Source organism: Ochotona princeps, chromosome 25 (assembly GCF_030435755.1).
Source record: "Ochotona princeps isolate mOchPri1 chromosome 25, mOchPri1.hap1, whole genome shotgun sequence".
Classification (NCBI taxonomy): Eukaryota; Metazoa; Chordata; class Mammalia; order Lagomorpha; family Ochotonidae; genus Ochotona; species Ochotona princeps.
Window position 1 is genome coordinate 4,514,004 of NC_080856.1, and position 26,936 is coordinate 4,540,939.

Genomic DNA, 26,936 nt, shown 5'->3' on the forward strand with positions numbered 1-26,936 from the left:
CTGCCAGGATTAGAACCGGTGCCCATATGGGATCCCGGGGCGTTCAAGGCGAGGACTTTAGCCACTAGGCCATGCAGCCGGGCCCAAGAAATGATCTTAAACACACTGCTCTGCCAAACGATGGTTTCTGAGTTGTTAATGCTAAGAGCTGGTGGGATCTGCAGCGTGTTGCCCACCCACACTTGTGGAATAGTTTCACATTAGTAAGAAAAGAAACCATGACAGAGTCAACAGAAGAAAAAGTCTGATGTCATCCCTTCATCATAAAGAAGTGCAATATGTGATGCTGAAATCCTGTCTCCAGGCAGCAGACAATCCAGAGGAAGCAAGAGAATATAAAATGGAAAAGTATGGTTGATGTTCCAACAAATTGCCTCAGTTTGCCCCTTTTAGTAGAACTTCCACATTCATAACTGTATCTAAGATTAAAATCTCACGGTCCCAGTACAAAACCTGGTATTTACTCCTGGAAATGGACAGCCTGGAATACAGAGAGGAAATTTTCAACGGACTTTGGGTAAAAAAACACAGAACATAAATGAGACCATGAGCTAGGATTAAAAACAAAGCACATTAACCCATAATCTGAATTCCTGCTGCCTAAAATGTAACATTCATTATATAGAAACACATTCCATCAACTAGGAAATCACTGGACAAACAACACATTTCTTCCTATATTTTAAAAGATTTACTTTTTGTTGTTGTTGTTGGAAAGCTAGACTCACAAAGGGAGCAAGAGCTCCTGCGTCTGCTGGTTCCCCCGCTAAACAGCAAGCACAGGCAGAGCTGGGGAAATATGAAGCCAGCAACCAGAAGCCAGGAGTCCCCTCGGCGTCTCCTAAGTGGGTACAGGGACCCAAGGACTTGGGCCATCCTCCATTGTCTTCCTGGGTACAGCAGCACGGAGCCTGATCGGGGAAGTAGAGCAGCCAGGAGACTCGACCTATTACACCATGGTGCCAGAACTATTCCCTCGCCCTTATTTTAAGATTTATTTATTTTTATTTGAAAAGTATCATTGAGAGAAGAGAAGGAGAGACAGAGATGCAGAGAAAGACCTTCCCTCTCCATCTGCTATTTACTCCCCAAATGGCAGCCATGGTCAGTCCACCTACATTTTAATTGTGAATCTAAATCCCCTTGTCCCCTAGACACACTAGATAAAGAAGCCTGAGCACCAAGAAGTGCTTCTCCACGACACACCACTCACTGCACTAACATGTTTCTGCGAGTACAACATCAAACTGACCACAGAACCATTTTACGGTATGTTAATGGGCAGCAGTGAGAGGACAGACAACATCTGTGACTATCACCCTTATCCAATTCCAGAATACTTATGTTGCTCTGCAAAGCAGCCCCGCATGCTTAAGAAGGCAATCACTTATCCCAACCTCCCGTCCCCGGCAGCCATAAAGCTAGCCATGTCCCGTGGGGTCTGATGGTTTGGAACGTTTCTTATGAATGAACTCAAACCACTAGCAGTCTTTGGGATCTAGCGTCAGACCCAACTGTCGAGGATTACATTCCATCTTAAGACAAAAACAGAGTGTGAGAACATGTTTGTGCCTACAGCACTGCAGCCACCAGGGAGACCCTAGCGTCATTAACAAACACAAGCGAGGCCACTGGAGTCGATCCACAGAGAGCCTCAACCAAACCCAGAGGAGATCTGAGAGACCAGGCTCAGGGTTCTCGGAGTGAAGAAGCAGCATTTCATAAGAGGTAATCCAAATAACCAACACCCTCCACTTCGGAGGCTGGGAAGCTTCCACCGAGCAGAACATTTGCTGGAGACAAACAGAACTGCCACTGTGTAGGCTGTAACTGGGAGGCAGACATGAGAAAATGGAAGGGCAGTCTCTACAGCCTCCCTTACAGTCGGCTTCCACCGTGGGTCCGTTCTCGGACTCTCCTATTCTGGAAGTTTAACCTGTGCGGAGATCCCTGGTCTACACAGCAACGACTCTTCCCCTGAGGCAAAGCTTGTGGCAGTTTCTACAGGGTGCTCGGCACATCCTCCAACCCGACTCCTCTCATCTTCCTACCTCTAGTGGTTTACAGGGGAAAAAAAAAACAAAAACTAAGGCTAAATTCTACAGCACAAATAGTAACGGGATTAACAGAAATGACCCAAGGAGCTTTGTCCTATAATCTAATAAGGAAAGAATTTTTAATCTTGTTCTATTGAAAAAAGAGTCTCTATGTCTTTTAGCCCAGGAAATAAGTAAATTTCTGAAGAATAGGAGTTGGTTTACTCTTGAGGTAATGTTTTCAGCTATAAATTTATTATCCCAGCTGTCACCAAAAAATAGCCTAAAGAGCTAGTGATGCTATTTAATAATGTCCTGCCACTATAGAAATGCCAGAGGATTTCAGGAGACTCTGTGGGAAAGAATAATAAAGCCAAACTTCTCATAGCTAAGGGAAAAGTGCCCTGAAAGTGAGAACGGCACACTCGTCAAACAAAATGATTCCACAAAAGTGCCAACTGCCCCCACCCCCACACCAGAATGATCTAGAACACAATCACTGAAAGAGGTGTGGACATAGAAAGAGGAAGCAAAAATGTAATTTCTATTTATTAAACAAATCAAACTGAACAGTAATGCAAATAAATGCATTAAGGAAGAACAACTAAATTTCAGGTTAATTATCTGCTGAAGTAGAACAAAACAGGCTTATAATAAATATGCTCTCCTTTATTTTCTCTATAACAGACAGAAGATGAATGGAAGTGCTTAAATCAAATAACAGAATCAGGATAATAAGCACCTACAATTGACAGAACGTTATAAACTGAAATTCTGTATCTGAACTAGGAAGCTGAACATCCTTCAGTGACATCTGCCAAGTCCTATGAACAATCATTAGCATAAAAGAAAGACTGTAACAATGTGATACGCTAAAATGTCTAGGAAAATATCCCACAGTTTATAGCAGCTAGTGGGCCTGCTGGAGACAGGCTATGACCTGCACAAGAACAGAGGAAAATCAACTGTTCATAACCATACAAAGATCAATCCGGCGCCTTTGTGAGGAAGGAGGTAACGCAGTGTGTGTTGGGCTGAGCACACCTGCCCTATAACAACTGGGTGAATACTGCTTTACCTGCATGCGGGTGACTGAACATGGGGCCAAGGGAAGGTGACTCAAGTTGGAGAGTTCCAGAGACTCTTGGGGTACCAAAACTAACACTGGGACACAAGTAAATTCCACTGAGATATTCTCCCAGTAGCCAAGATACCTCTCTTGGGCTGCAGAACATGGTTAAGAAATGCAAAACTACAAGGAAACAAGATGGTCAGAGGTCTCTCTCCCTCAGAATGCACTACACCTTCTTGTGGGATTCAGGAGATTCTAGGGTGGGCACCACGCATCTGGAAATCCCCAGGGCTTCCTAGAGGAAGCAAAGCAGTAACATGAGGGGATCCTGGTAAACTGTTTCATCCAGCCAGGGGCCCAAGAAAAAACCGACCACCATCCCCAGCCCCTGCCAAGAATTCACTTCTTATTCTTGTCTCTGCCCACTGCCCATCTGCAAAAGAATAGAACTCATTCATTTAATCTGTCACATTATAAACTGCTCCCCATTCTGAACTTTCCCTAAGCCCTGACTCAACAGTTTGTTCATACTGATTTAGCTTTTACGATGTGCCAAGCATCGCACTGAATGCTTAACATATATTTCCTCACTTAACACTCATGACAAGCCTGAGTTAGGTGACTGCCCCAGAGATTCAAACTCGTTTCCTAAACCACTACAAATGATCAACAACAGGTTATTGATTGAACATGCAGTCCATATGAAATGATACAGATCGTCCATCCGCTGGTTCACTCCTCAAATGGCCAAAATATTTTAAAAAAATAAACAAGTGCAGTTAGTACTGTAGTTGAGAGGGTAAAGCTGCTGCATTTGATGCCAGCTTCCCATATAAGTGCTGGTTCAAGTCTTGGCTGCTCCACTTCTAATCCAGCTCATTAGTAATAGCTTAAGAAAGCTGCAGAAGATGGCTCAAGTGCTTGGTTCCTCAGCCCATGCGATAGACCTGAAAAAGCTCCTGGCTCCGGCCTTTGCCCTGGCACTGCTCTGACTATACAGCCAGCTGAGGAGTGAACTAGTGGGTGGAAGGTTCATTCTCTCCCCCCCCTTCCTATCTCTCCCCTGCATCTGTAACTCTGCCTTTCCAACGAATAAATAAATTTCAAATAAATAAACAAGCGCTACTATTGTGATCCATAAAGTGGACTTAAATGTTATTCATAATGATACATCGAAAAGTAAACATTATTATCAGAAACAAGGACAAAATGGACAATATTGACAGTATCAAAATTTATAATTGCACTTTCTAGTATTATGGCATTAGAGAAGACTAAGCTAAAATTTTGTAGGGAAATTGCAATCTTGCCCTAAAAAACTGAAACACATGAGCACTTTCAGATATTCTAAGCACACGGAAAAAAAACTGACATGCAAAGACAGTGTACTTCTAACACCAGCACTCACTTTCAAACACACTCACCCGCAAAGCTCACTGGGGACTGGTGATACTGGTAGCATCTGAGATTCCTGAACAGAGCAGCAGGCGGGCCAAAGCAGGCTTGTGCTTTCCAACTCTGTATTACCATTTTACTTCTGAGATAAATGAATTGATGGCTTACTCAAAATAATTACCAAGACACCTGAAAAAACGTTACTGGTTTTCAACTAAATAAACAACTAAGAGATAAAATGTATGCTTTGTATAATAGATCGCCCCAAAGACCCATGTTTACATATCATCAGCATTTGTGCCAAGAAAATTTCAATTGTCCATTTCAGCAAATAAAGTAACAAAAGTAATCTGCTTTCTTGATCTGACTTTGAAAAACTTTAGAAGAAAATTTTAACAGAATCATTGCTTTTTATCCATTTCTGTGCTTTCTACCCATCTATTTTTTCTTCACATCCTTTCTACATCTATTTTTAAAATCTAAAGAACAAGTTATGTTATATAAAATAAGTTTTTTTAAATTATCTCTTCTTCATTTAAAAAGAAGTTCTGTAAAGAAAAATTATCCTTGCCTATTCTGCATGATCATAACATGGAAAAACACAGCACAGCAAGCAAAGTAGGAGACGAAGACACTGCTGCGCTGCCCACCCACCCAGGAGCCCAGGGCCGAGGACCACAGCGACGGCATGGAGCAGCCGGAAGCTTACGCTGGTGAATTACAGGATGCTGGCTCACTCAAGGAAGTCTCCACAGGTCCAAATAGCTCACAAAGTCACTGTGAAGTTATTCTCCCATCATCTGACACAAGATCCAGGACCACCACGCCAGCTGCACATGGTGTAGCACTGAACTGATGCAAGAGGAGTTACACAGTGATGACAATTCACCTGGCCCTGGCCTTCAACTAGGATCCTGAACACAATGCATTATGGACTATGTAAACTCCAAACACGTCTTCCTCCCTCCATATGAAGCTAAAAATGACAGGTGACACAGGCAGTTTTTAATACATCACAATATCACCTACTAGGAACTTCCAAGAGTTCACCCAAGAGGAGTAAAGCAGCAACAAAAACTGAGACCACATCAGGGTTAGGAAATGTCTGACCTGTGAAATCATTTCCCTAGACGTTGCTAAGGCAATCACAGGTGAGACTTGAGATTCAATCTGTATAAGGATAATTTTAAGCTGTATGGCTCGGAAATGATCTTATAAAAATCTAATGTCCCTTGGCAGAAATAAAGATTTCTCAACACTGCCACAGAACAACTAAATGGACTTTATGCAGAGCGAAGCTATTGTTATCAACTATGGTACTGACTGAGTTCAGCTGCATGTTCATGGGAAGATAGATGGCATTTAGCTAATCACTTTTTTCTTCTTTAGCTCAGAAACGTTCGAGAGCCGCAGTGCAACAGCCCCAACAGCGGATGATGTGGATGCATTGGGAAATGAATGATAGATATGACAAGTCTACAAATTCATTGTCCATGCGGAATGCCTGAGACCTTTGACAAATGCTATGGAAAATGGAGACCATGGGAAAAGCAAGGGGAAATAAATAAACAAAAAGGGCACAAAAAGAAAGTGGTCAAATAGAAGCTAGGGGGAATGTGTGACTGTGAGTGCCTGAATGGAAAACAGACATAACAAATCTAGGGCCCGGTGCAATAGCCTAGCAGATAAGGTCCAAGCCTTGCACACATCAGGATCCTATGGGTCGCTGGTTCTAATTCCGGCAGCCCCGCTTCCCATCCAGCTCCCTGCTTGTGGCCTGAGAAAGTAGTCGAGCATGGCGCAAAGCCTTGGGACCCCGCACCCACGTGGGAGACTCGGAAGAGATTTTGGGCTCCTGGCTTCAGATCGGCTGAGTTCCAGCTGTTGCAGCCACTTGGGGAGTGAATCAATGGACAAAAGATCTTCCTCTCTAAATATCTGACTTTCCAATAAAAAAAATAATAAATAACAAATCTACTGAGACTTAGTGGTTTTTTATTACCGTTTTTCTCTTGGAAAGCTAAGATTACCACCTAACCAGAAATACTAAGAGAGCAGCAACAAGAGTCATCTTTTTCTTTCATCTTCAAAAACTCTCCCATGCTGTGGAGCTCACTGCATGCTGCTTTTCTTCCCTGGCACCAGCCGCAAGCAAACACACAACTAACAGACCAGAGGAACTGGCCAACAGGAAGACGCCAAGCACGCAGGTGAACTGAGATTCCTAAAGCCATTTTTATTGTCAAAATTTCATGAACTGAAAAATGATAGTGGGAAACAAACATTAGGCCTCAAATAACAGAAAACCTCTGAGGGCCTCGTAGCCCACGGAAGGAGCAAAGTGGTGCTTGCTCCAACACTGAACTGGGCCTGTGACCCCAGCCGGAATCACTTCCAGGAACCGTGTTGTGACCGTTAGCTCTGTAATACACCCAGAAGGTGGGCAAGGAGCTGTCCTGCCTCCCGTGCGCAAGGACAGAGCTGGGGGAAGATGATGAAACTGCTCGCTAGAAGCAGCGCAAATCTGCAAGCTCTGTATGACAGCATCTCCCACACCCAGGCCGGGGCTGTCCTCACAGCACATCACCTGACCGTCACGCGGCCGAGCAGTGAATGACACGTAAGGAAACATGTACAAATCAAATGAGTGCCTGGCGATAGCAAGGTCAACTATGGAGGATCACCTGAGTACATCTATGTGAAAAGCAGCTGTGGATCTTCACAACACTTCAGGAGGAAACTGCTGGGCACGGCCAATCGCTCTCCCTTTAGAAACGGGTTTACAAAATGGTCAATACCAAAGTGGCATCTGGAAACCAGGTGTATTTTGGGCTCATGGCTCCAGCATGCCATGGCAAGGGGTGGGAAGCAGAGTCTCCGACCCTGGAAATGGGCATGCCAACTGAAGCAGCCACTGTCAGCAGAGCTTCGTAAGGAAGTGTTGAGCTCTCAGAACCTGACTGGAGAAGCTCAGAAGGCTAACTGAGCCTTTCAGGATCACCTTTCTGATTTCAGAGAAAGAAACACATTTTACAACAAACACAATCATTGCTTTCTGCCACAGGCCTTAGGTCACAGAAACGTACTACGACTTTAACGGAGCTTGACAGACTATGGACAAGGTGCAGGTCTGCGCTGGAGCTGTCGGCTTCTATCTCAGTCCTGGCCCAAACGCATTCTTCAAGCAGTGGCCACATTCGATTTAATTCCCACACTATCGAGCCCACGGAATCACAACTGTCAAAGCACTGTGGCCAGCTGACAAGTGCACAGAGAGGCACCATGAACACACAACCACGCACAGCACATTTTCTCTCCCAGTCACTGACATTCGACCAGAAAGCTACCAAGCTTTCCCAGACCTGGAGCTGCCTGCAAAACAATGCTTCTCACTAAAACCTCCTTCTACCAATGCTTCGCCACCTCTTCTGTTCTTCCCTGTTCCCCTCCTTCTTTTCCTGAGCTTGCAATAAAACTGGGTGAAAGACCTAGAGGTGGTGAAAACAGGCCAAGCCATACCCAGCACTCAGCTGCATCCCCGAGCGCACTGCCATGGGCTCTGCGCCACAGGGCTCGGCAGCACCGGCCAGGCAGAGCGGCAAGCGGGAGCTAGTCACTGTCTTCCTTCCTTCCAAAACCATTTGGACTACAATGAGGCAGCAGAACATTGTGAGCGCGGAGCGGGGGAGGGGAAGGGCAGCGGAGCAGCACAGTCAGGAGCCATCAAGTTCTGTCACTCAGAGTTCCAAAATAATGAGGAACGGAAGCCGAAAATATCAACTTGTTGTCTACTAGTTGAGTAAAGTCCTCTGTCATTCTTAAAGGGAACAAATTACAAATGCTAAACATTCTCACTTAGGAAGACGAGACACAGAAATAGTCCTAATCGTCAATACCAAGTGACTGCTAGGCTGTCTCCTCAAGACTTCAAACACCGGCCAAACTGCATCAGTCAACAACCACGCTGCCAAATAGATGGAAATATCAGCTAATAATTCGAGATCACAAGTGAGAAGCCTATTTGTTCTAGCAAATTTGAAGGACCATGGTTACAAGATGGCACTGTGGCAGGCAGGTAAAGCCACTCTCTGTCAACACCAGCATCTCATATGGGCACCAGCTCGGGTTCCGGCTGTTCCACTCTTGACTCAGCTCCCTGCTAGGGTACCTTGGAAAGTTAGCAGAAGATGGACCCAGGGCTTGGGTCCCTCTCAATCGTATGGGAAGTCAGGAAGAGACTCCCGTCTCCTAGCTTCGGCCTAGGTCTGCCCTGGGAGATGTGGCCATCCACGTAGTTTTTTCATCTTCCATGTATCAAGTGAAACAGTTATTCTACACCAAAATACCTTTTTTACATCAAAATTAACTCATCAATTAAACAGAATATCTCCATAAATTTGTGATGCATCCTTCTATTATCAGTGACCAGCACTATACCTCAAGTCGGCCTGACATGATTCCCAACATTAGGCATCCAGCTGATGAAACATAAAACAGGCTGGATTTCCTGTAATGGTGGCAAGCAGGTTAGAGCCAGGAAGTCCCATTACAGGAATGAGCACAAATGCATTAGGGGGCAGAGAGCCTCTGCTGTTAAATGAGAAGCCAGGAACACAGGACAGGACAAAGATCCTTGACAGGAAAACACATGTGAGGGCAAGAAAGTAGGAAAAGGTTTCCCACGACTAGGGAACAAGCGAAACATTCCTTGTACAGTATCAAGAGGAGGGTCGAGGAGGAAGATGAAGTTGGAAACAGAGACAAGATTCGCCTTCGAAATTTGGGTCTTGTGTGAAGATAGTTGCTTTTCCACCAACGTTTTTCGTTCATTTAGAGATTTTGTTTGTGGGAGGAAGCAGACATCATCAGAAGTAGTGACATATCAGAAACCCGTGACAGCAATGTGAAAGCCGGCAGAAATCAGAGGGAGCAGCATTTACTAGGGAAGGATGAATGAATTAGATCAGGCAAACCAGGTTGGGGAGGAGACGGAAACAGGGGGTCAGGAAGCTGCCAACTAAAGTCTGAGCCAATGTGTAGTTGATGGCATTCAGAAATGGCAACAAGGCCCCACTCGACGGCCTAGTGGCTGATCCTCCCTTTACATACGCCAGGATCTCAAATGGGCACCAGTTCATATCCCAGCGGTCGCGCTTCCCATCCAGGTCCCTGCTTGTGGCCTGGCAAAGCAGAAGATGCCCCAAGGCCTTGGGAGACCATGAAGCAGCCCCTGCCTTCTGGCTTTGGATAGGCTAAATTTCCGTCATTGTAAGCATTTAGGAGTGAGCCATAGGAAGAACTTTCTCTTATCTCTGTAAATCTGACTTGCCAATAAAAACAAATAAATCTTTCTTTTTTAAAAAGCCAACAACAAAACCTAGGTGGTTTTTTAATACAAAAAAATCCTATAAAACAAAAATATTTACTTCTGGCCTAATGAGTAAGCAGCTGGAAACAGAGACTATGGTATAGAAAGCCAGCAGTGTAAGCACACAGCAGTCAGTGAGAGCAGTATAGCAGCGGCCACGGCCAAGAAGCACACAGACACCCAGCAGAAGACACCTCTGTGAGACACCTAGGACTTGCACAGCACACATTAATCCCGTCATTCATTCACAGCTGTTCTTAGTCAACAGCTCGTATGACAATGCCATCTTATTCCCATTAATTTGCAAGCCATTTGAGACACAGGTGGCAATAAATTCAGGTGGAAATGATTACAATTATAAAGACCTTTTCTAAAATAAATGAGTATTTGTAAGGTTCTTTCTCAAATCTTAGAACAAAGATTGGCACACAGTAGTTGCCCAACAAACACCTGCTGAATGAATCATACAAATGCATTCATTCCAGCAAGCTGTCTGCCCACATTAATGCTGTTTTTACCTAATGAATGACTAGGCATGACCAAGAGCTTCCTGTCTAAGCCCCAGAACACACTAACAATTGACCTTTATTTTCACAAGACCAACCACACTCAGTTACACAAACAACACAGCTCACATCTGAGCCAACTTCTTAAAGAAAGAAAAGGTGAAAAGGCAAAGCAGAGGAAAACAACAGGTCCAAAAACGCAAGACTGAAGACAGCCTGGGATTCAAGGTCCAGAAGGGAGAGCCACCACAGCTTTGCAGGAGGCTCCCTCACACAAGGCAAACTGTGCCAGAGCCTTTGAAGACAGCCTGGGATTCAAGGTCCAGAAGGGAGAGCCACCGCAGCTTTGCAGGATGCTCACACAAGGCAAACTGTGCCAGAGCCTTTGAAGACAGCCTGGGATTCAAGGTTCAGAAGGGAGAGCTACCACAGCTTTGCAGGATGCTCACTCACAAAGGGCAAACTGTGCCAGAGAGCCTTTGAGAGCCTGGGGGGCGGGGGTGATGATCCTTAATGTTCTATTCATCAACCTTGAATGCACTGAGCACAGCTCATCAAGAGCTCCTGGAAGGAATGTGTTTTTTTTTTTTTTTCTGAGCTGTGTCATGTTTTCCAAATGCTGCTAATTATCAAAGGAGAAGTGGGGAAGGTCCTGTGATGAGGACGCTATGGCACACAGTGACCTTCTAAACTGGACATCAGCACTCTGTCAGAGAAAAGAAATTGAACAACTTGTGGGGATAAACCTACCAAGGGAACAGGACATACGCTCAAGCCTAGCCATGTCTCTAATGCTGTCAGCTGGCCTGCAGGAAGGATGGTTTTACCACCCAGAAGGAGTAATAACAGCAACAATGAACACATATAAAGGAAGAAGGATGGGCAGGGGCCAGAGGTGAAAACACTGACATTGTCAAAACCTACCCCACAGACTGCCATGGCAAAAGACACACTGTGCATTACCGGTACACAGGCTAAGAATGGTCAAATGACCAGCTATTAGAAGCATCGTCACAGCCTTCCTACTTCTCCTAGGGCAGCCATATTAAAGTACAACCAACTAGCTGGCATAAAACTAGAGCATCTAAGTACCAAATCAAGGGGCTGATGGGTTAATGTAACAAGCTAATCCTCCTCCTGAGGTGCCAGGATCCCATATGAGTACCAATTCTAGTCTCAGCTGCTCCACTTTACATCATGGCCTGGGAAGGTAGTGGAGAAAGGCTGCAGTTTTTAAGCCTGGAAGACATGAAAGAAGCTCCTGGTTCCCAGTTTCAACCTGCATAGCTTTGGTCATCGCAACCATTTGGAGAGTGATCCAGAGAAAATCTCAAATCAAGGTGTATTCAGGCTCATTATGCCTCTGAAGACCCTATGCAAGAATTGTCCTTGTTTCTAGAGCCTCCCACCAATCAATAGCATTCCTTGATTGCCAATCACTCCTCATTGCCATACAGCCTTCATTTCTCTGTGAACTACTGACATCTTAGGAAAACCTCAGTCATTGATCTCTAATCCAATACGACTTCATTACATATGGAGACTCTTTCCAATTATGTCATGTTCTAAAGGTCCAGATTTTTGGAGGAGACAATCCAATCCATTCTACAGATGATGAAAACTGAAAGGTCTGTGAGCAAACCTAGACAGAATTACTGCATTTTAAGAACTGAAAAATTGCAAGAAATAGCTGCATAAGTGATGTAATGAAGGTTGTTCCACATCAATAAAAGATGAGAGCAGAAAGCACTAAGATTACATACATTACAACAAGGAGCCTGTACTAACATCTAACTTCATCGCACCACATACGAAGATGTAGCTCTAAAATACCACTTCTGTCACCCAGGTATGGAGTCAACAGAACCTCAGCTTTAAAACAAACACATACTCATTCAGGCTACATTCCCACTCACAAATTATTCATATCCTTGGGAAATATGGACTCAGCAATGTGAACTATTAGCCTAACTTTACCAGGCAAAGAAGAAAAAGAGGCCACAGAGAAAGAAATGATGGAAGGTTAGTGCTCACAAATAATTTATCTTATCCCTTATCAGCAAATCAAGCTGTTGGGAAGACACAGTAAGAACTCGGCACTGTTCTCAAATGCACACATCTGCAACCCAGTCTTTCTATGCACTCTCCTTCAGTGTGAACAAGACACTGTGTACACTATCACTGAGATCAAGCTCAGAAGAATGTTCTCTATGAACCAAGAGGTACAGAACTTTGAAGATTTGCAATTCAGCACAATTTAGAGGGCTTTTGGCACATATGGGATATTTTTAAAGTGGGGGAAGAAAAAAGCCTGTCCTCTCCCTACCCCCAAACACAGCTGAGCTGATTCAGCACAAATCTCCCCCTAAAATAAAAACTCAGTTTGCAGGGTTTAACTGTGGAAACTTCCAGTCCCAATGACAACATTTCAGAAATGCAGCTGAAGAGATCACAAAGAGTGGCTTAAGACAAGAAAAGGTTTGTTACAAATGTATGGACTTTCAACAGAAAGATGTAAGCAAGTTGGGAGTTTGGGAAGCAACTCTTTTAATAACAAAGTAATACAAGAGAATTACCTAGAGATATGAGAAACTTGAGGATTCTGGTAGCTAATAAATCATTTCCCACAGGTGAACATGTTGAAACACAGTTGAAATTTTTAGTTTACACATTTAACTTTTTGAAGAGGATATTACAATATACATTACACAAACAATGCACTTCACCAAAGAGTGGATGTTCAGCTGAACACCTTGACAGCCCCCAGGTACCAAGGTGTTTTTCAATCTGCATACTGAGAGGAACAAAAGCATTAAGGTGGCAAGAAGAACAAATCTTGCTGAGTTTCCAGAAACAAGCACTCCACAGTCATTTCTGCTTTTCTGCTACTATTCCTTCAGCACAAGAGACAGCCAACAGTCCAAGGGGTAAGAGACAGGATTACTCCCCAAATACTAAGGGCAAAGGTCAGCCAGCCCCAAACACAATCTCATCACATCCAAGCAAGAAGGACTACAGCCAAAAATGTCTGTTGCATGCAAAACCCCCAATTTCAAGAATAGCTTCAGTTATTCAAAAAATTTACAGCCACACCGATGGTAACAGCTGGCTCTGAGAAGGCAAGGACTAGCAACCTCATATAAGCCTGTCAATTTAAATCACAATGCATTCACAACCTCAGGGCCTGTTTGATCATTAATGTAAAGGGAAAAATGTGGAGGTGACAAAAGAAACATTTATAAAAGTTGAGCTAAAATTCAGAGGTAATTAAAGCAAGAATCCCCAAAATGCCAGCTTTACAGAGCCGATTAGGTAACACAGCAACAGAAAGAGCCTCTATGTGTGGGTTTCAAAAACAACAACTGGGGGTGGCATGGCGGCAGGCTAATCCTCTGTATACAGTGCTAACACCACAGAAGGGCACCAGCTCATGTCCCAGCTACTCCACTTCTGATCCAGCTCCCTGCTTCAGACATGAAAAAGCAGCAAAGGATGGCCCAACTCCTTGGGCCTCCAGCACCCACATGAGAATCCAGAAAAAAGCTCCAGGAGTCAGACCAGCTCAAACTCCAGCCATTGCAGCATTATGGGAATGATCAAAGATGTATCTTGCTATCCTTCTCTCTCTGTAAATCTGCTTTTCCAACTAAAAATAAATCTTTAAAAAAAACCAACAAGACCCTCCACATTTTATCCACTTTTCCCCACTCCCATAGTGCCTGGTCCAGTCAGGATGCTGCCAGAAGCTAGGATATCCCTGCTGGTCTCCCACATGTCCTTAGGGCAGCCTTGTGGAAGCAGAGCAGGAGGGACTTAAACCTAAACTCTTAACCAAGTTGTCAGTGTCACAAGTGTTGTAAGTCACAGCATGAGACTCTCCTGTGCTTTTGGGTGCAAGAACAACCCTGTTCAGTGGTCTGCCAGAGGGGGGGATTTTGCCTGGGGAAGCTTTGCCCTTGAACATCTCCTGGGAAGGAACTCATCCCACGCACCCTATCCTTTCACAATGACCAACTTTACCCTAACCCAGGCAGAGGTAGTAAAAAAAAGCAACACCCTTTCCCATCCGACCTTTCTCTCCCAAAGTCCCAGCTGTGCCAAGGGAGTGTGGGTGAGGAAATGGTCTCCAGTGCTGGCTTAGTAAGGTTGCCTTTGCCCCCACTGTCTGTCTAACTAGAAGCAGCACTTGTAGCCTGACACAGGTTTCTCTGCAGAACAATTTGATGAAACACACCTCATGCGGACGTCTCAAAGACTAATGAGATAATGTCTAGAGGGTGGACAGTGCTCTGAAGGCTGATGTACGGTGCTATCACCACCTCCTGAGAGCAAGAGATTTGGACAAGGCTGCAGCATGGGAAGATAGTACTACATAAAGGAACCGTAGCTAGAAAAGTGCCAGAATCCTCACCTACAACAAAGTACACACCACTGACAGGCACCTACACCTTTCATGATGGTCCTCAGTTCAGGACACCAACACAACAGAGGTATCAGCATAACGTACTGAATTTCTATGGGTTTAAGTGCAGAAACACAAATCCCTTGTATGCCTTCCATGGTCAAAGCGTAGAGTAAAAGTGCTTACACAATAAAGAACCCAAGGAATGGCAAGCCTATCCTTCAAGTTGAAGCACTATAAGATACTACATAAGTGACCTACACTTTGAATGCTATGAACTGCATGTAAAGGACTAGACCTTTGAAATTCAGATTAGGCTATGAACAGCAGTAGGGGTGCCCATGTTAACAGAAACATGTTAACCAAGAAGTGGGACTCACTGCACACAGTACTAGCCACTTCTACATTGGGCAGGGCTTCCTGAAAAAGCAGCAGCCCCACTTTCCAGACTCTTGCATATATGGCTAACCCTGAACAAGTCAAATGAGTCCTATGTTCACCTCCCTTTGTATAATCTTACATGACTATGCAAACATTTCCATAGCCTCCAGCCTCCTAGAGTTAACTACTTCATTAAGTACCTATTTACCAAAAGGGGCATTGGGAAGAAGAAAACAGACACTAGACCCTAACTGACATCAACAAAAAATACTGCTTCTTTAAAATATAACCCACTGAATACATCATTGCTAACTGATATATATATATATATATATATATATATGCACATATATACATATGATACAAAATGGAGACAGTCCAATACAACTTCAAGGACTAAAGGATCAACTTCCTCTGCTGTTAGGAAAGAGGAATGACAGTGACAGGAGGACATGCATGCTCAAGCACTGTTGGTTGAGGGGACAGAAGGCACTCCAGAACCTCAAGGAAGGGAGCAGAAAAAGATGAGAAAGGGAAGGTGGTTTGACTAACATACTCTACTGGACCTTCCAGGCCAGGGAAAAGAAGATCACAATGTGAAGGGCCTCCACGGTGCCCAACTCCCCACAGGAGGAGAGAGGAACAGCCCCTGGTGAGAACAAGAGGGTGCAGGAAACACGCAGGAAGGCAGCCAGAGGGCACTCAACGAGGAGGAGACATTTGACACCAAACTGGCCCTTCACACAGAGTGCATCACGGAAGTCAATGATCCCGGGACTGGAAACCTGCTGTCTGACGAAGGACCGTGAGCATCCTTGGAGTCTGTTAGCCATGGGTGCCTGGATCACAACACACGTAGCCATGTGGAACGTGACTTCCTGCACAGCAAGGCGTGGTGAAGGAGCGTGAGCAACTATGAAGTCTGTTAGCAACGGGGGCCTGGATGAAAACACATGTGGCCATGTGAAAGGCGACTGTCTGCTCAGCAAGGCATGGTGAAGAAGCAGCCTGAGACAGTGCCAGAGACCGCCAAGAATCAGAATGCCGATTTTGCCTATTTTGCATCAAAGTCTGGCACGGGGCAGATGGCTCCTAACTACACATTCCAAGAAAACACCTCTGGAAATACATGATTTTGAACAGAAATCTAAAACAACAAATTTTTAAGTGACCAAAAAGAACCAGGCTACTTAGCAGACCAAACAGTCTAACAAATTGCAACTTGAACACAACGGTTACCAAGGCAATGGAAATTCTGTACTTAGGGAACATAAGTTATGGGAATGAGTCATATGTCATTTGTAAATGCTGTACTAAATGATTAAAAATATTGAGATTTGACTATAGATTCTGTCTCTCAGATGGCTAGGAGGAAATCCCAAGGAAATGCTCAGTTAACACCCTATTTTAATGAAAGGACAATGACTAGGCCATGTAAACTACTGCAATGCAAGCATTAAGGGATGTGTGTGTGTGTGTGTGTGTGCACGCAGACACACAGAAAGAGGCTACAACAAGAAAAGAATGTCACTGATTCTTTTAGGATATCAGTCACACCCTGTTACCACATCGAAGGTATCAGACTTGATTCAATGTACTCTCATGAATGCTCCTTAGTAAAAAGATTAGAGATGGCAGGTAGTAAACAGCAGGCAGTGAGGAGAACTCGCAACCAGGAAGCTGGTGATTCAGACACTTCAAGGACCAACACAGACTCTGCTGCTACTCCCTCAATGTGAAATCACCAGGGCCATGGACTCACATGTGTCACAACTCACACCATCCCTAGAAGTGAGCACTGCATTGAGAAGGCAGTGACACTGGCAGGAATCACACACAGCGTGGTTACAAAACCAAGCCAATCAGATCCATGCTGATTCACTTCTGCTGATCTCCTCAGATGAGGAGCTCTGCTAGACTACATGCAAACACAGTAGTGAGCAAGCATGAGCTGCTACTACTACTAGCATCCTGGATTCAAGACACAGCTCCAGAGGGAACAAAAGAAATGGCTAGGCCAAAAATGAACAGGGAAAAAATTAAAACCTCTAGGCTCCAAAAGCATGGTGGTTACTTCAACTAAGGGAGTATTCACAGTGGGACAGCAGATATCCCCACACCTGAGATGGAGGCCACCAAATCTACCAACACAGTCCAGCAGCTTCCCTCCAATGCTCCATCTCCACATTCCAGACCCCACACAGTCATGTCTGGGACTCTGGCAGGAAAGATTTCTCCGACCATGACTCTGGTGCCCTAATCTAGGCTGCCCTAACCAGCTTGCATGTGCACAGGCACACACACTCCCTTGCGGTGGCTCTTCATTACCAGCAGCCATGCTTAACGGCTGCAGAGGACTGAAGGGAATTGGCAGAGTGTGCAGTTATATGCTAGTCAGCCCCCAGAGGCAAACACTGTCCAGCACGTCTCAACTCATAGGCCAATGCTTTCAGGTGGTGGGGCAGGAAAAGCAGTTTACATCTGGGATACTCCAGCCTGATGGAGCTGAGCTGCATCCTAGCCCCTACACAGAGATACAGTATTCATCATTTGTAGGATGTCAGTACAGGGGACAAAACCTAGGCACAAATACAACCAGGGATCGAGGATTTCTCCTATTAAAAAGGAACCTAATTATTTAAGAAGGGGCACCATATCTGACACCTAAGGTCACTCCTCTTCTACAGTAGAGGCAGGCACAGGAGTCCTTGAGAGCAGACCCGTGGGCTAACGTTTCTGGACAATTCAGGGGCTTGCAGAATAAGCTCTGATCTATGTTCCCAGAGCCCAAGCAGAACCAGGGGTGGACAATCTCCAAGAGAGCAGGTGGATATCATAATATGTGCCTGACTACTGGCTGTACATGAATCAAACATGCATGTTCACCCCTGCCTATGTCGTTTGGATGGATTTCAGAAGAAAGGTGTAGGAGGACATTGTGACCCGAAAAGGTCAGTGAGCACAGGACTACAGTTGGTTGGATAATATTTGGAGAATAACCAAATGGCTACCTTTTGTATACCTTATTGGATATCATCTGCATATGTATATGAGAACACCTGGTGGAATATACAAGACAAAAGGAGTTCCAAACAAGCATTAATGGTTTTGTTGATAAGCTCAGCACTTCCTCCCTTTTCCTATATGACCCTCAGAGTATAAAGTCTGATGCTACTAATAAACCTCGGCTTTTGACCATCAGTCAGGGTCCACGCGTGTTATTATCGGCTCCGTGCACCAAGTCCATCGCTGCGGGACAGCGACAGAAAGGCATACTTGGGAGGGAAGTTTTCAGCTGCCTATATGCAACTGTTTATGAGCCAATAAGTGAGTGATGTCATATCAACTTGGTGAAATTGAGATGTTAGACATTAGATCAGATAACATGAGGTCTACAAATTGAAAGAGACTTAAAGCTACCATTTGCGCTGTACTTCATGAATGAATACAGCATCCTGTCAAGCTTTATAGAATGACAAATGAGCCTGTTCTCTGAGGAGACTTAACAGTCATTTTTAGGAGATTTTCTTTGGTTCTTCTACTTACTTAGCAATTTAATCTTATCTCCGACTTCAAAATCTCTTAATACAATTTATCATCCTACTGATAACAGTATATGTAACAACATGGCTAACAGTTATGTCTAAGAAACACAATTTTGGCATTAGTTCAAAGACCAGAGCTCTTACTATACCTGTCAAAAACATTAATACTTTAGGTAAAAGATGTTAATGTGACTTTAAAAAGAACCCACAAAACAAACAAAAAAAAACAGGATGGCTTTACTTTTGTGAAGATACAATAAAAATGACCCAAAATAAGGCATTTCTCCTAGAATAACAACTGAAGCTAGCTAAGCAAAAGATGAATCACAGTCCTTCCCCAAATTACCATCAAAGAACAATTCTTTAGTTGTTGTTGTTCATCATGCGACAGAACTTCCCAGAATCTGCAGTACAGGGATATCAGGGAAGGGAAGGCAAAGCTACAAGGTAAACAACCAGCTCCCAAGAGCGGCGAATTCTGATCCTAAAGCATCATCATTACCTGTTCATCTAACCAAGAACACCAGGAAATGCAGTGCCAAGCTACTGAGCTGGATTACAAGGCCCGTGTGCCGCAAGGCCTACATGGGCACTACCAACAAGCCCACATCCCTTTTTCATAAAAAAATGCTCCCACAACACCTTCTGCGGAGGCTGTCAGAAATCCTACCAGCCTTAGCAGCACATGGTGCAGTCACAGCACACAATGCCCCAGCAAACATGCACCAGCCCAGAAGACCCACCCTCCCACCTCCACAGCCAACCCACACTCTCCACCAATAAAGTCCCCAGCATCAGACATTTAATGGAGGTAGCTGAACAGAACAGAAAGCCAAGTGAATAGAGCTCAGGGCAATATGCAATTATTGAAACTGGAATTGAGCCTGGAATTTACCGTGAGAGTATTGGCAATCAAACTGTGGTCAGGGCCCCAATTTTAAACCTTTCCCAAGGGGCACCACTCCTGACACAAAGACAAGTCTCTCTTCATATCAAAGTGATTCTACTTGACTAGGTGAAGGATTGTCATTTGCTGGTAAAAGGCCCAGTTTAGAATAAGAGCCTCCAAACGATTAGAATAAATGCAACATCCCAACTAGGCTTCTTTCATGACTTACCTTCTTTCCAATAAGCTTTTTTCGAAGAAACTCCCGAGCCTCAAACATGTAAGGAATATCATACAGAGGGCGTAGCTTCTTGTTTTTATCCTAAAAACAAAATGAATTGCCACATCAGAAATGAAAAAGACGAAAGAATCACAGCTAAAGCAAACACCAGAGCGTATTTGAAATCATAATCATAACAAATGACTAATAAATACTTCCCAGAAATAAATAATTGCAAATTCATTTGTCGGCCTCATGGCGGGCTAAAAATAAACAATGGAAGTTTGTAGTAACCCAAAATGGTGACATAAAGGTTAGTAATTAAGGAAAGTAACATACAAGGATGAATTTAAATACACTACAAACCTAATTCTACTACTCCAGACAGCTTTAATAGGCATCAACCAACACTCAACTTCGTAAAGTAAATCTCTAATATGTAATACTGGATTAAAAAAATTTAGAGTCTAAGGGAGTAACAGAAGAACTATTACAAAGATGAAATGCAAGACTATTGCAAACTCTTCACAAATGGGGCAGGCTTTCAGACAGTGAATACTAACAGCAGATCTATCTCCTTGCCTTGCCTTTGCGGTGTGGTAGGTTAATCTGCCATTTTTGACTCCCACATCTCACGTCAGAGTTCTTGTTGCAGTCCCAGTATCTCTGCTTCCGATACTGTTTGCTGCTAATGAGCCTGGCAAGACGGGGGTGAGGCCCTATCAACCACACAGGTCATCTGGATAACACTGGCTCTGGCTTCCGTCTAGCTCAGTTCCAGCTATTGTGGGCATTTGGGGAGTAAACCAGCAAGTCTACCTTTACAGTGAAATAATCATTAAATAATTACAATGTAAGTTTATTTTGATACAAGGAATTTTGAAATACATACATGGATTTTTTTTCCCATCATACACATTTCCCATGAATATTGTGTTACCAGGAAAGCTCTGAGGTGTTCTTTCATCAGCTTAGAATAGAAATAAGACCCCAGAAGTTAGTTGCAGAGCAACCAGGGAATGAGGAGAAGCAGCTCTCAGGGAGAGCCGGGAGATGGAACACCTCACGAACAGAGAGAGGGAGATGCCGAAGGTTTTCAGAAGGGTCTTGGGGTTTAATCACCCCTGACTGCTCCATGTCTGGGCCGGAGTCAGCGTGGAAGACATTCCCACTGTGCTTCTCTCAAGCCTCACTCAAGGAAATGGCTGCAAAATTCTCCTGCCACTCACCTAAATATGGGGATGGTCTCAATTTAAAGCCTCCTCCTACAAACATCACCAAGTTTTCATTTACAGATTAGAGACTAAATAGCTTTAAGAATTCAAGCAAATGCAAAGTTTCAGTAATCAACAAACATTTCTATTTAATTTGAGTTTGAGGATAGGCATGAACCAGGAATAAAATAAGTACTGGAAGGGAAAAAAAATTAGAAAAAGTAGTAAGAGAGAAGCAGGAAGACATGAATACTCCTACACAATTACTTTTTTATCTCACCTACATATTGTAGGTGATGGAAATTGAAATAGATACAAATTTAAATGGGAACCACTTTAAGACAATAATTGAAAGGAACAAGCAATGGAGCGAATGGAGAGAATCAAGGAGCAGGAGTCCAACACCGAGTTGTGAGTAGTGCAAACAAGAGACATTTGCCTTGGGTGAGGTGTACAAGATGAAGACTGTTTCGAAGAACAAGATCTTGTCTGCGCATGTATAATTAGTCCCCCAACAGCCTGAGAGTTTCAAAAAGAGACCCTATCCATCTGGTTTTCTGTACCTTTCCAGAACCAAGCACAGTTTCTGCCTCACTATAAAAGAATTAAAATTGGATTAAATAGCTATAAAAGAATGATATGCAAAGTTCAGGTACTACAGTAACAGGGAATCTTCAAGATCCCCAAAAGTTTTTACATTTGCAGTTTATTATTATGAATGTAAAAAGAACATGCTACTTCTGAAATCTTTCTATACACAATCACCTTCCTAATTTTAATGACCCTATTTTAAATACATGTTAATTTCAATAGATGCTAGATAGCTAAGTTTCAGTGTTACTAAAATATATCCTGAACATTTCAATTCACTAGTATGAACAGAATACAAATCATTATTTGTATTCTGAATACAAATCACTATTTCTGCCATCAGAGCTTCACACTCATCCTTGGCTTGCACACTGCATCCTTTCAGTATTCTGTTTGGAAGGAAAGACATGTCCTTCTCCCAAATAAGGTTGGAACTTCCAGATAGAAACTATGGAAAATGTGATGTATGAGACTTTCCAAGTACAGGGAAATGCTAGTAACACAAGGACAGATGTATAGGATTATGAATACAAGCCGGAAATGAAATGAAAATAATGGGTCACGGGGTAAAGAAATTTATGCAGCCACCAAGTTGAATATGCAGGGTCAACCAGAGTTGATGATGACACCCATTTATAGTGTCTGAATTAACGCTGGATGGTTAGAATATGTCAGATAATAGGATTTTTAACAATACAATTTTTAATGAAGACAAAATCAATGATTATAAGAATACTCCCTCAGGAAAAGGAAATGCCAATGTACTCATATTCAACAAGCAACAAAAGAAAATATTTTTTGAAGTAAACTAGGAAACAAAAACCACATTTACCATAAATAGCCTTATGATTTGCCAGAGAACTTGAACTTCCACACTTAACGCTCATTTTCTGAAATCCTACACAGGTAAAATGGAAGACCATTTGACCGGAGATCCCAGATCAGGAATGCATAGGCAAGAAAAGCGGTTCAAACAAGGAGCCGAGGACGAGGCACCCCAATGTGTGGAAATGGCTGCCTATGTAACAACGTCATTTTTTAAACACACTAACGGTCTGGGCTAGTCAAAAAACCCTCAAAAGAAAAAAAGGAGAATAAATGGTTAGCTCAAAACACTCCAATACAAAACAGGGCAACCCAAGAATGTTATAATACACCTCTCACGAATTACCAGCTAAAGCAGAAAGATACCACAAGTTAGACCAGAATGATCTTGCTACTCTAACCCTTCAGAGCCAGGAGCCATTGACATCTGCAAACATCTTACAAGAGAGATATTAGCAGTCCCAAAGAAACCACAAAATAAAAGCAATTCTTCCAAATTACCAGGTACATAAAAGCCTTTGAAACCTCTAAGAGGCAATTGAGGCATGGAATATATTCTGAGAAACAGAACTTTTAGCTGAATCTTGCCTGCTTTTAAAATGGGATGTCTAGATTCTAATTTACATGGAAATTTTTCCTTCCAAAGTAAAAGCAGACAAGAATGCTTGCTTGATCTGGTGGGTGGGTAATATAAAAACCAGTATGTGCTGTAATCACTGTTCATCTTCAAAAATGACATTGCATGTAGGCTCCACTATGACTCACGTTAGCAAAGGAAGAGACAGCAGCCATCACCTCTGTTCACCAGAAGGAAAGGGAGGCCCAACACCCACATCCAGCATGTGAGACACATTTGGCAAGCTTACAGAAAGCTACGCTTGGCTACTTGCCAAAAATGGGGGAGGGCAGGTGTGTGCTTGATCAATGTTCATTTCAAGAGCATGAAAGGAACCTCCAAATCAAGCCGGTATTCTCAACCACTGTTTAGGTCTAATTTTCCTTAGGCTAACTTTAAAAATTGTTGTCATAAAACTTAATGGTCTTGAGATAATGCAGGATTTTATAAAGCTGAATAGAAACAAATTTTAGGGAAAGAGGAAAAAATACGTAAGTATATTAACGCACCCAAAATTTTTGAAAAGACTTCATAAACACAGGGAAAGGTCAAAGCAAAGATAATGGAAATAGGGGATTGTCCAGTCATCTGCAAAAAGGCAATGCGAACAGTCAATGCAAATTAGGAGCATGCCTGCTGGGTTCAATCAACAGCAAGGATGCCAATAGTTACTGCACAACGCAGGACAAGAGTTCATAGAAGAAGGCGACACATTTGTGACAGTAGCAAGAATTACTTTGCCCTTTGGTTTGAGAACACAAGACATCCTAACAAGGCAAAAGGTTGGACAGTGGTAACATGGAAAGGAAAACTGGCAGGATATATCAAAGTGGAAACAGAGAGGGAGTTATGAAGAGAGAAATATTTTGTGTTAGAGGAAGTGGCAAGTGCAAAAGAAGAGGTAGAATCCAGGATGACTCGCGGATTTTGATGAGCAAACAATCAGACATGAAAAGACACAAGCAGAGCAGACCACAGGACAGGGGTAGGAACAAGACTTAGGGTAAGCTAGCAAGGCCAACCTTCATCTAGCAGTTAGGTGTCCAACCAAAGAGCCTGAGAGACTCTGCCATTGAAATGAAGAAAACAAGGAAGTCAGACACACAAATATGAATTGGGAGAATGATTTGCACTGCTGAGATCACACGAATCAATGGTGTTTGCATAAAGAGGTTCTGTAAACTTCAAAGATTGAAAAGGACCCTAAGGAAGCTCTCAAGCATTCTAACATCAAAGGGAAATTATCACATTGTCTTGATCTGAAAGACAACAAGGAAGCAAAGTGTGGGCTCTGTGACAACCTGACAAGGGTACACCAGGATAGAGTGGAACATGCTTGGTGTGACTCTTTCTATATCCACCCCCAGCCAAACATGGCCCTAACCTCACTCTGTGTACGTGTGTGTGTGTGTGTGTGTGTGCGCGTGCACACCACTTAACCTTTCTTTTTTATTTTGATGATCTTTACATAGCTGATTAGGGCTCAAAGGGCCAAAGGCTACAGGAAAGAGAATAAGACCACTGTTTCAATATTCTCCTTGTCCCTTCCTATACCTGGGGGATACTGTGCTAAATATATGCCGGTGGGTACCATTCCTTAGCCTGGTCTGGGTTGCTCCCTAACATGGTTTTTGTGTTTACCTGCAGGGTAAGTTCTCCAGGCTCCTCCATCAGAACCCATGTCTTTGCCAAATCTTGTGCCCATCAGTGGATGCATGGGTCAGCCCTAATCAGTCCACCTCCTGTCCTAGCAGGAACAGTGGCCTTTCCTGACTGGCCATCACCCATTCCAGTTTTTACTGTTGGGTGTAACAGCCCAGCCAACCCTGGTCCATATGCAAACACAGCCCACACCTGGCTCAGCAGGGGCAGAGATCTAGCCTATCCCATCCTACACCTACCCTGGTTCTCACAAACACCAGTGTGTGCTGGAGTCTAGCCCAGTCCAGCGCACTCAGTCCCAATACATACTTGTGCCAAGGGAAACTGCAGCCATGTCCAGACCAGAACACAGCTCCCATTCCAGCCCCCACACTCACCAGTGAGAACCACAACCCAGTCAGCGTATCCCTTTAGCTCCCCAACCAGGTCTGTTCCTAGCTATACATCTTGCACGTGCCAATGGTTGCTGACCCAGCTTGGCATAGCTCCTCACCTGTCATGAACTTTGGCTTTATCTGCTTTATCCTGGCCTGACCCAGTCTGCACCAAGTCCCAACACTCGCTGGTGGTTGCTGCAACCGGTCTCTGCTCAGTCTGCTCCCATCCCTGGCTCATGAAAAACAGTAGGTGTAAGACCTAGCTGAGCATGACCTGTGCTCCAGTCTGGTTTCTGCACTTGCAGGTGAGCTAAGGTTTGCTTGGCCCTTCCTGGTCTGCTCCCTCCAAAACCAAAGCCATATTAGCCAACAGTTGGAGTTATCTTGCCCAGCCTGCCCAACACCTAGGCCTGGACCACTTGGTCACCAGCAGGAGCTATGATCCCATAGGGGAGTTTCCCAGGTACCCATGTTAGGCCCACTCCCTGACCCAGATTTCACACGTTCCAGCAGATGCTAGGTCCTTGCCCAGCATAGCCTGGCCTTCCATCTTGGCCTTTATATGAGCTGGAGCAAATTATGGCCCAGCCTGCCCAACACCCTGTTTTAGGATGCACATGCAAGTGCTACAGCTTGGACCTGCCCAGCCTATTCTCGGCCTATGAGTGTTTGCAGGTTCCATGTTCACATCTAGTTCAGCCCATTTCCACCCCAACTCTGGAGCTAACCAATGGAACTTACATTTCCACAGGGTTTGGCCCACTTATCCCCAACAAAATCTACACCCAGACCTGGTTCTCTCGTGTGCTGGTTAGTGTCATGACCCTGCCTAATGTGACCCGTCTCCTGTTGCAATACTAGTCAGGTACTGGGATCTAGTCCTGCCAGACAGGACACTAGCCACAGCTTTCGTGCGGGCTGGTATGTGGCAGTCAGCGATGTTCTGCACTAACAGCCCATCTCAGTACTCCCATGTGGGCTGGTGAATCCATCTGACCCATACAAATCTTCCAGTCTCTCCTCTCCAAACCACCAGGTCTCAGTCCCCTCGGTTACCTGCAAGTACAGTGACCTGTTCATTGGGAGTAACACAGGATTCATTCCTCACTTATACTCACAGTGGCCTTATCCATGGATGTCCCTAGGCAGCAATTACATATCCCCAAGATCCTAGAGCTTGCCACCAGGTGGCCAGCGAGTGGAGGCTGGTGCCACTTGGCATGCTGGCCACCCAAAGCCTAGGACTAGCTCACCGTTTGCAGTGGTGGTCGTGGCCAGGGTCCCAAGCATTTGAGTCCAATCTGGCCCAGGTACCGTGAGCAGCTGCCACGCTGCCGGAAGCTCCCACAAGCCACACCCCGCAGCCAAATTCACCGCTTTCTCTTTCAAATATATATATCTCCTAGAAAACTGTCATGTCCAAGAATAAACAATGTCTGCACTAAAAGAGTGTATGGCATTGTCAAGCAATGGAATCCACAACAGTACAAACGAATTAGAACATCCTTAACAATAAACAACTTTGGTGAAAACATGAACAGAAAAACCAACAGAATGATACAATAAAACTCTAAACAAACACATACCCAAAACAGACAAATAACATACTGCTACTCACAGACCTATGGAAGCAGAAAAAAAGTATGAGAGTGCACAGAAATGGAAAAAAAAACATGCATTCCTGATACTGGCAATGTAGGCGGAGAAAAGGAACGGGGTTGAGGACAAGAACAGAGCGGAGTGGGGGGGACTGAAATAACTAGGGGACAAAGTCAAAGCTGAAAAAGGAACCTGGAAGCTTTTTATAAAATTCTATAAATATGTAGAAATGTTTTGGGTG

At 44.0% G+C, this 26,936-nt stretch overlaps 1 protein-coding gene across 1 annotated transcript in view; it reads right to left on the reverse strand.

The window, feature by feature from the left end:
• The window catches only part of SND1 (staphylococcal nuclease and tudor domain containing 1), a 383,215-nt gene that overhangs the window by 221,406 nt on the left and 134,873 nt on the right, over positions 1-26,936 (reverse strand). The window contains exon 11 of the mRNA XM_004592504.4: positions 19,824-19,913. Within this exon, the coding sequence (XP_004592561.2) occupies positions 19,824-19,913 (90 nt within the window). The remainder of the gene's footprint in view (positions 1-19,823; positions 19,914-26,936) is intronic.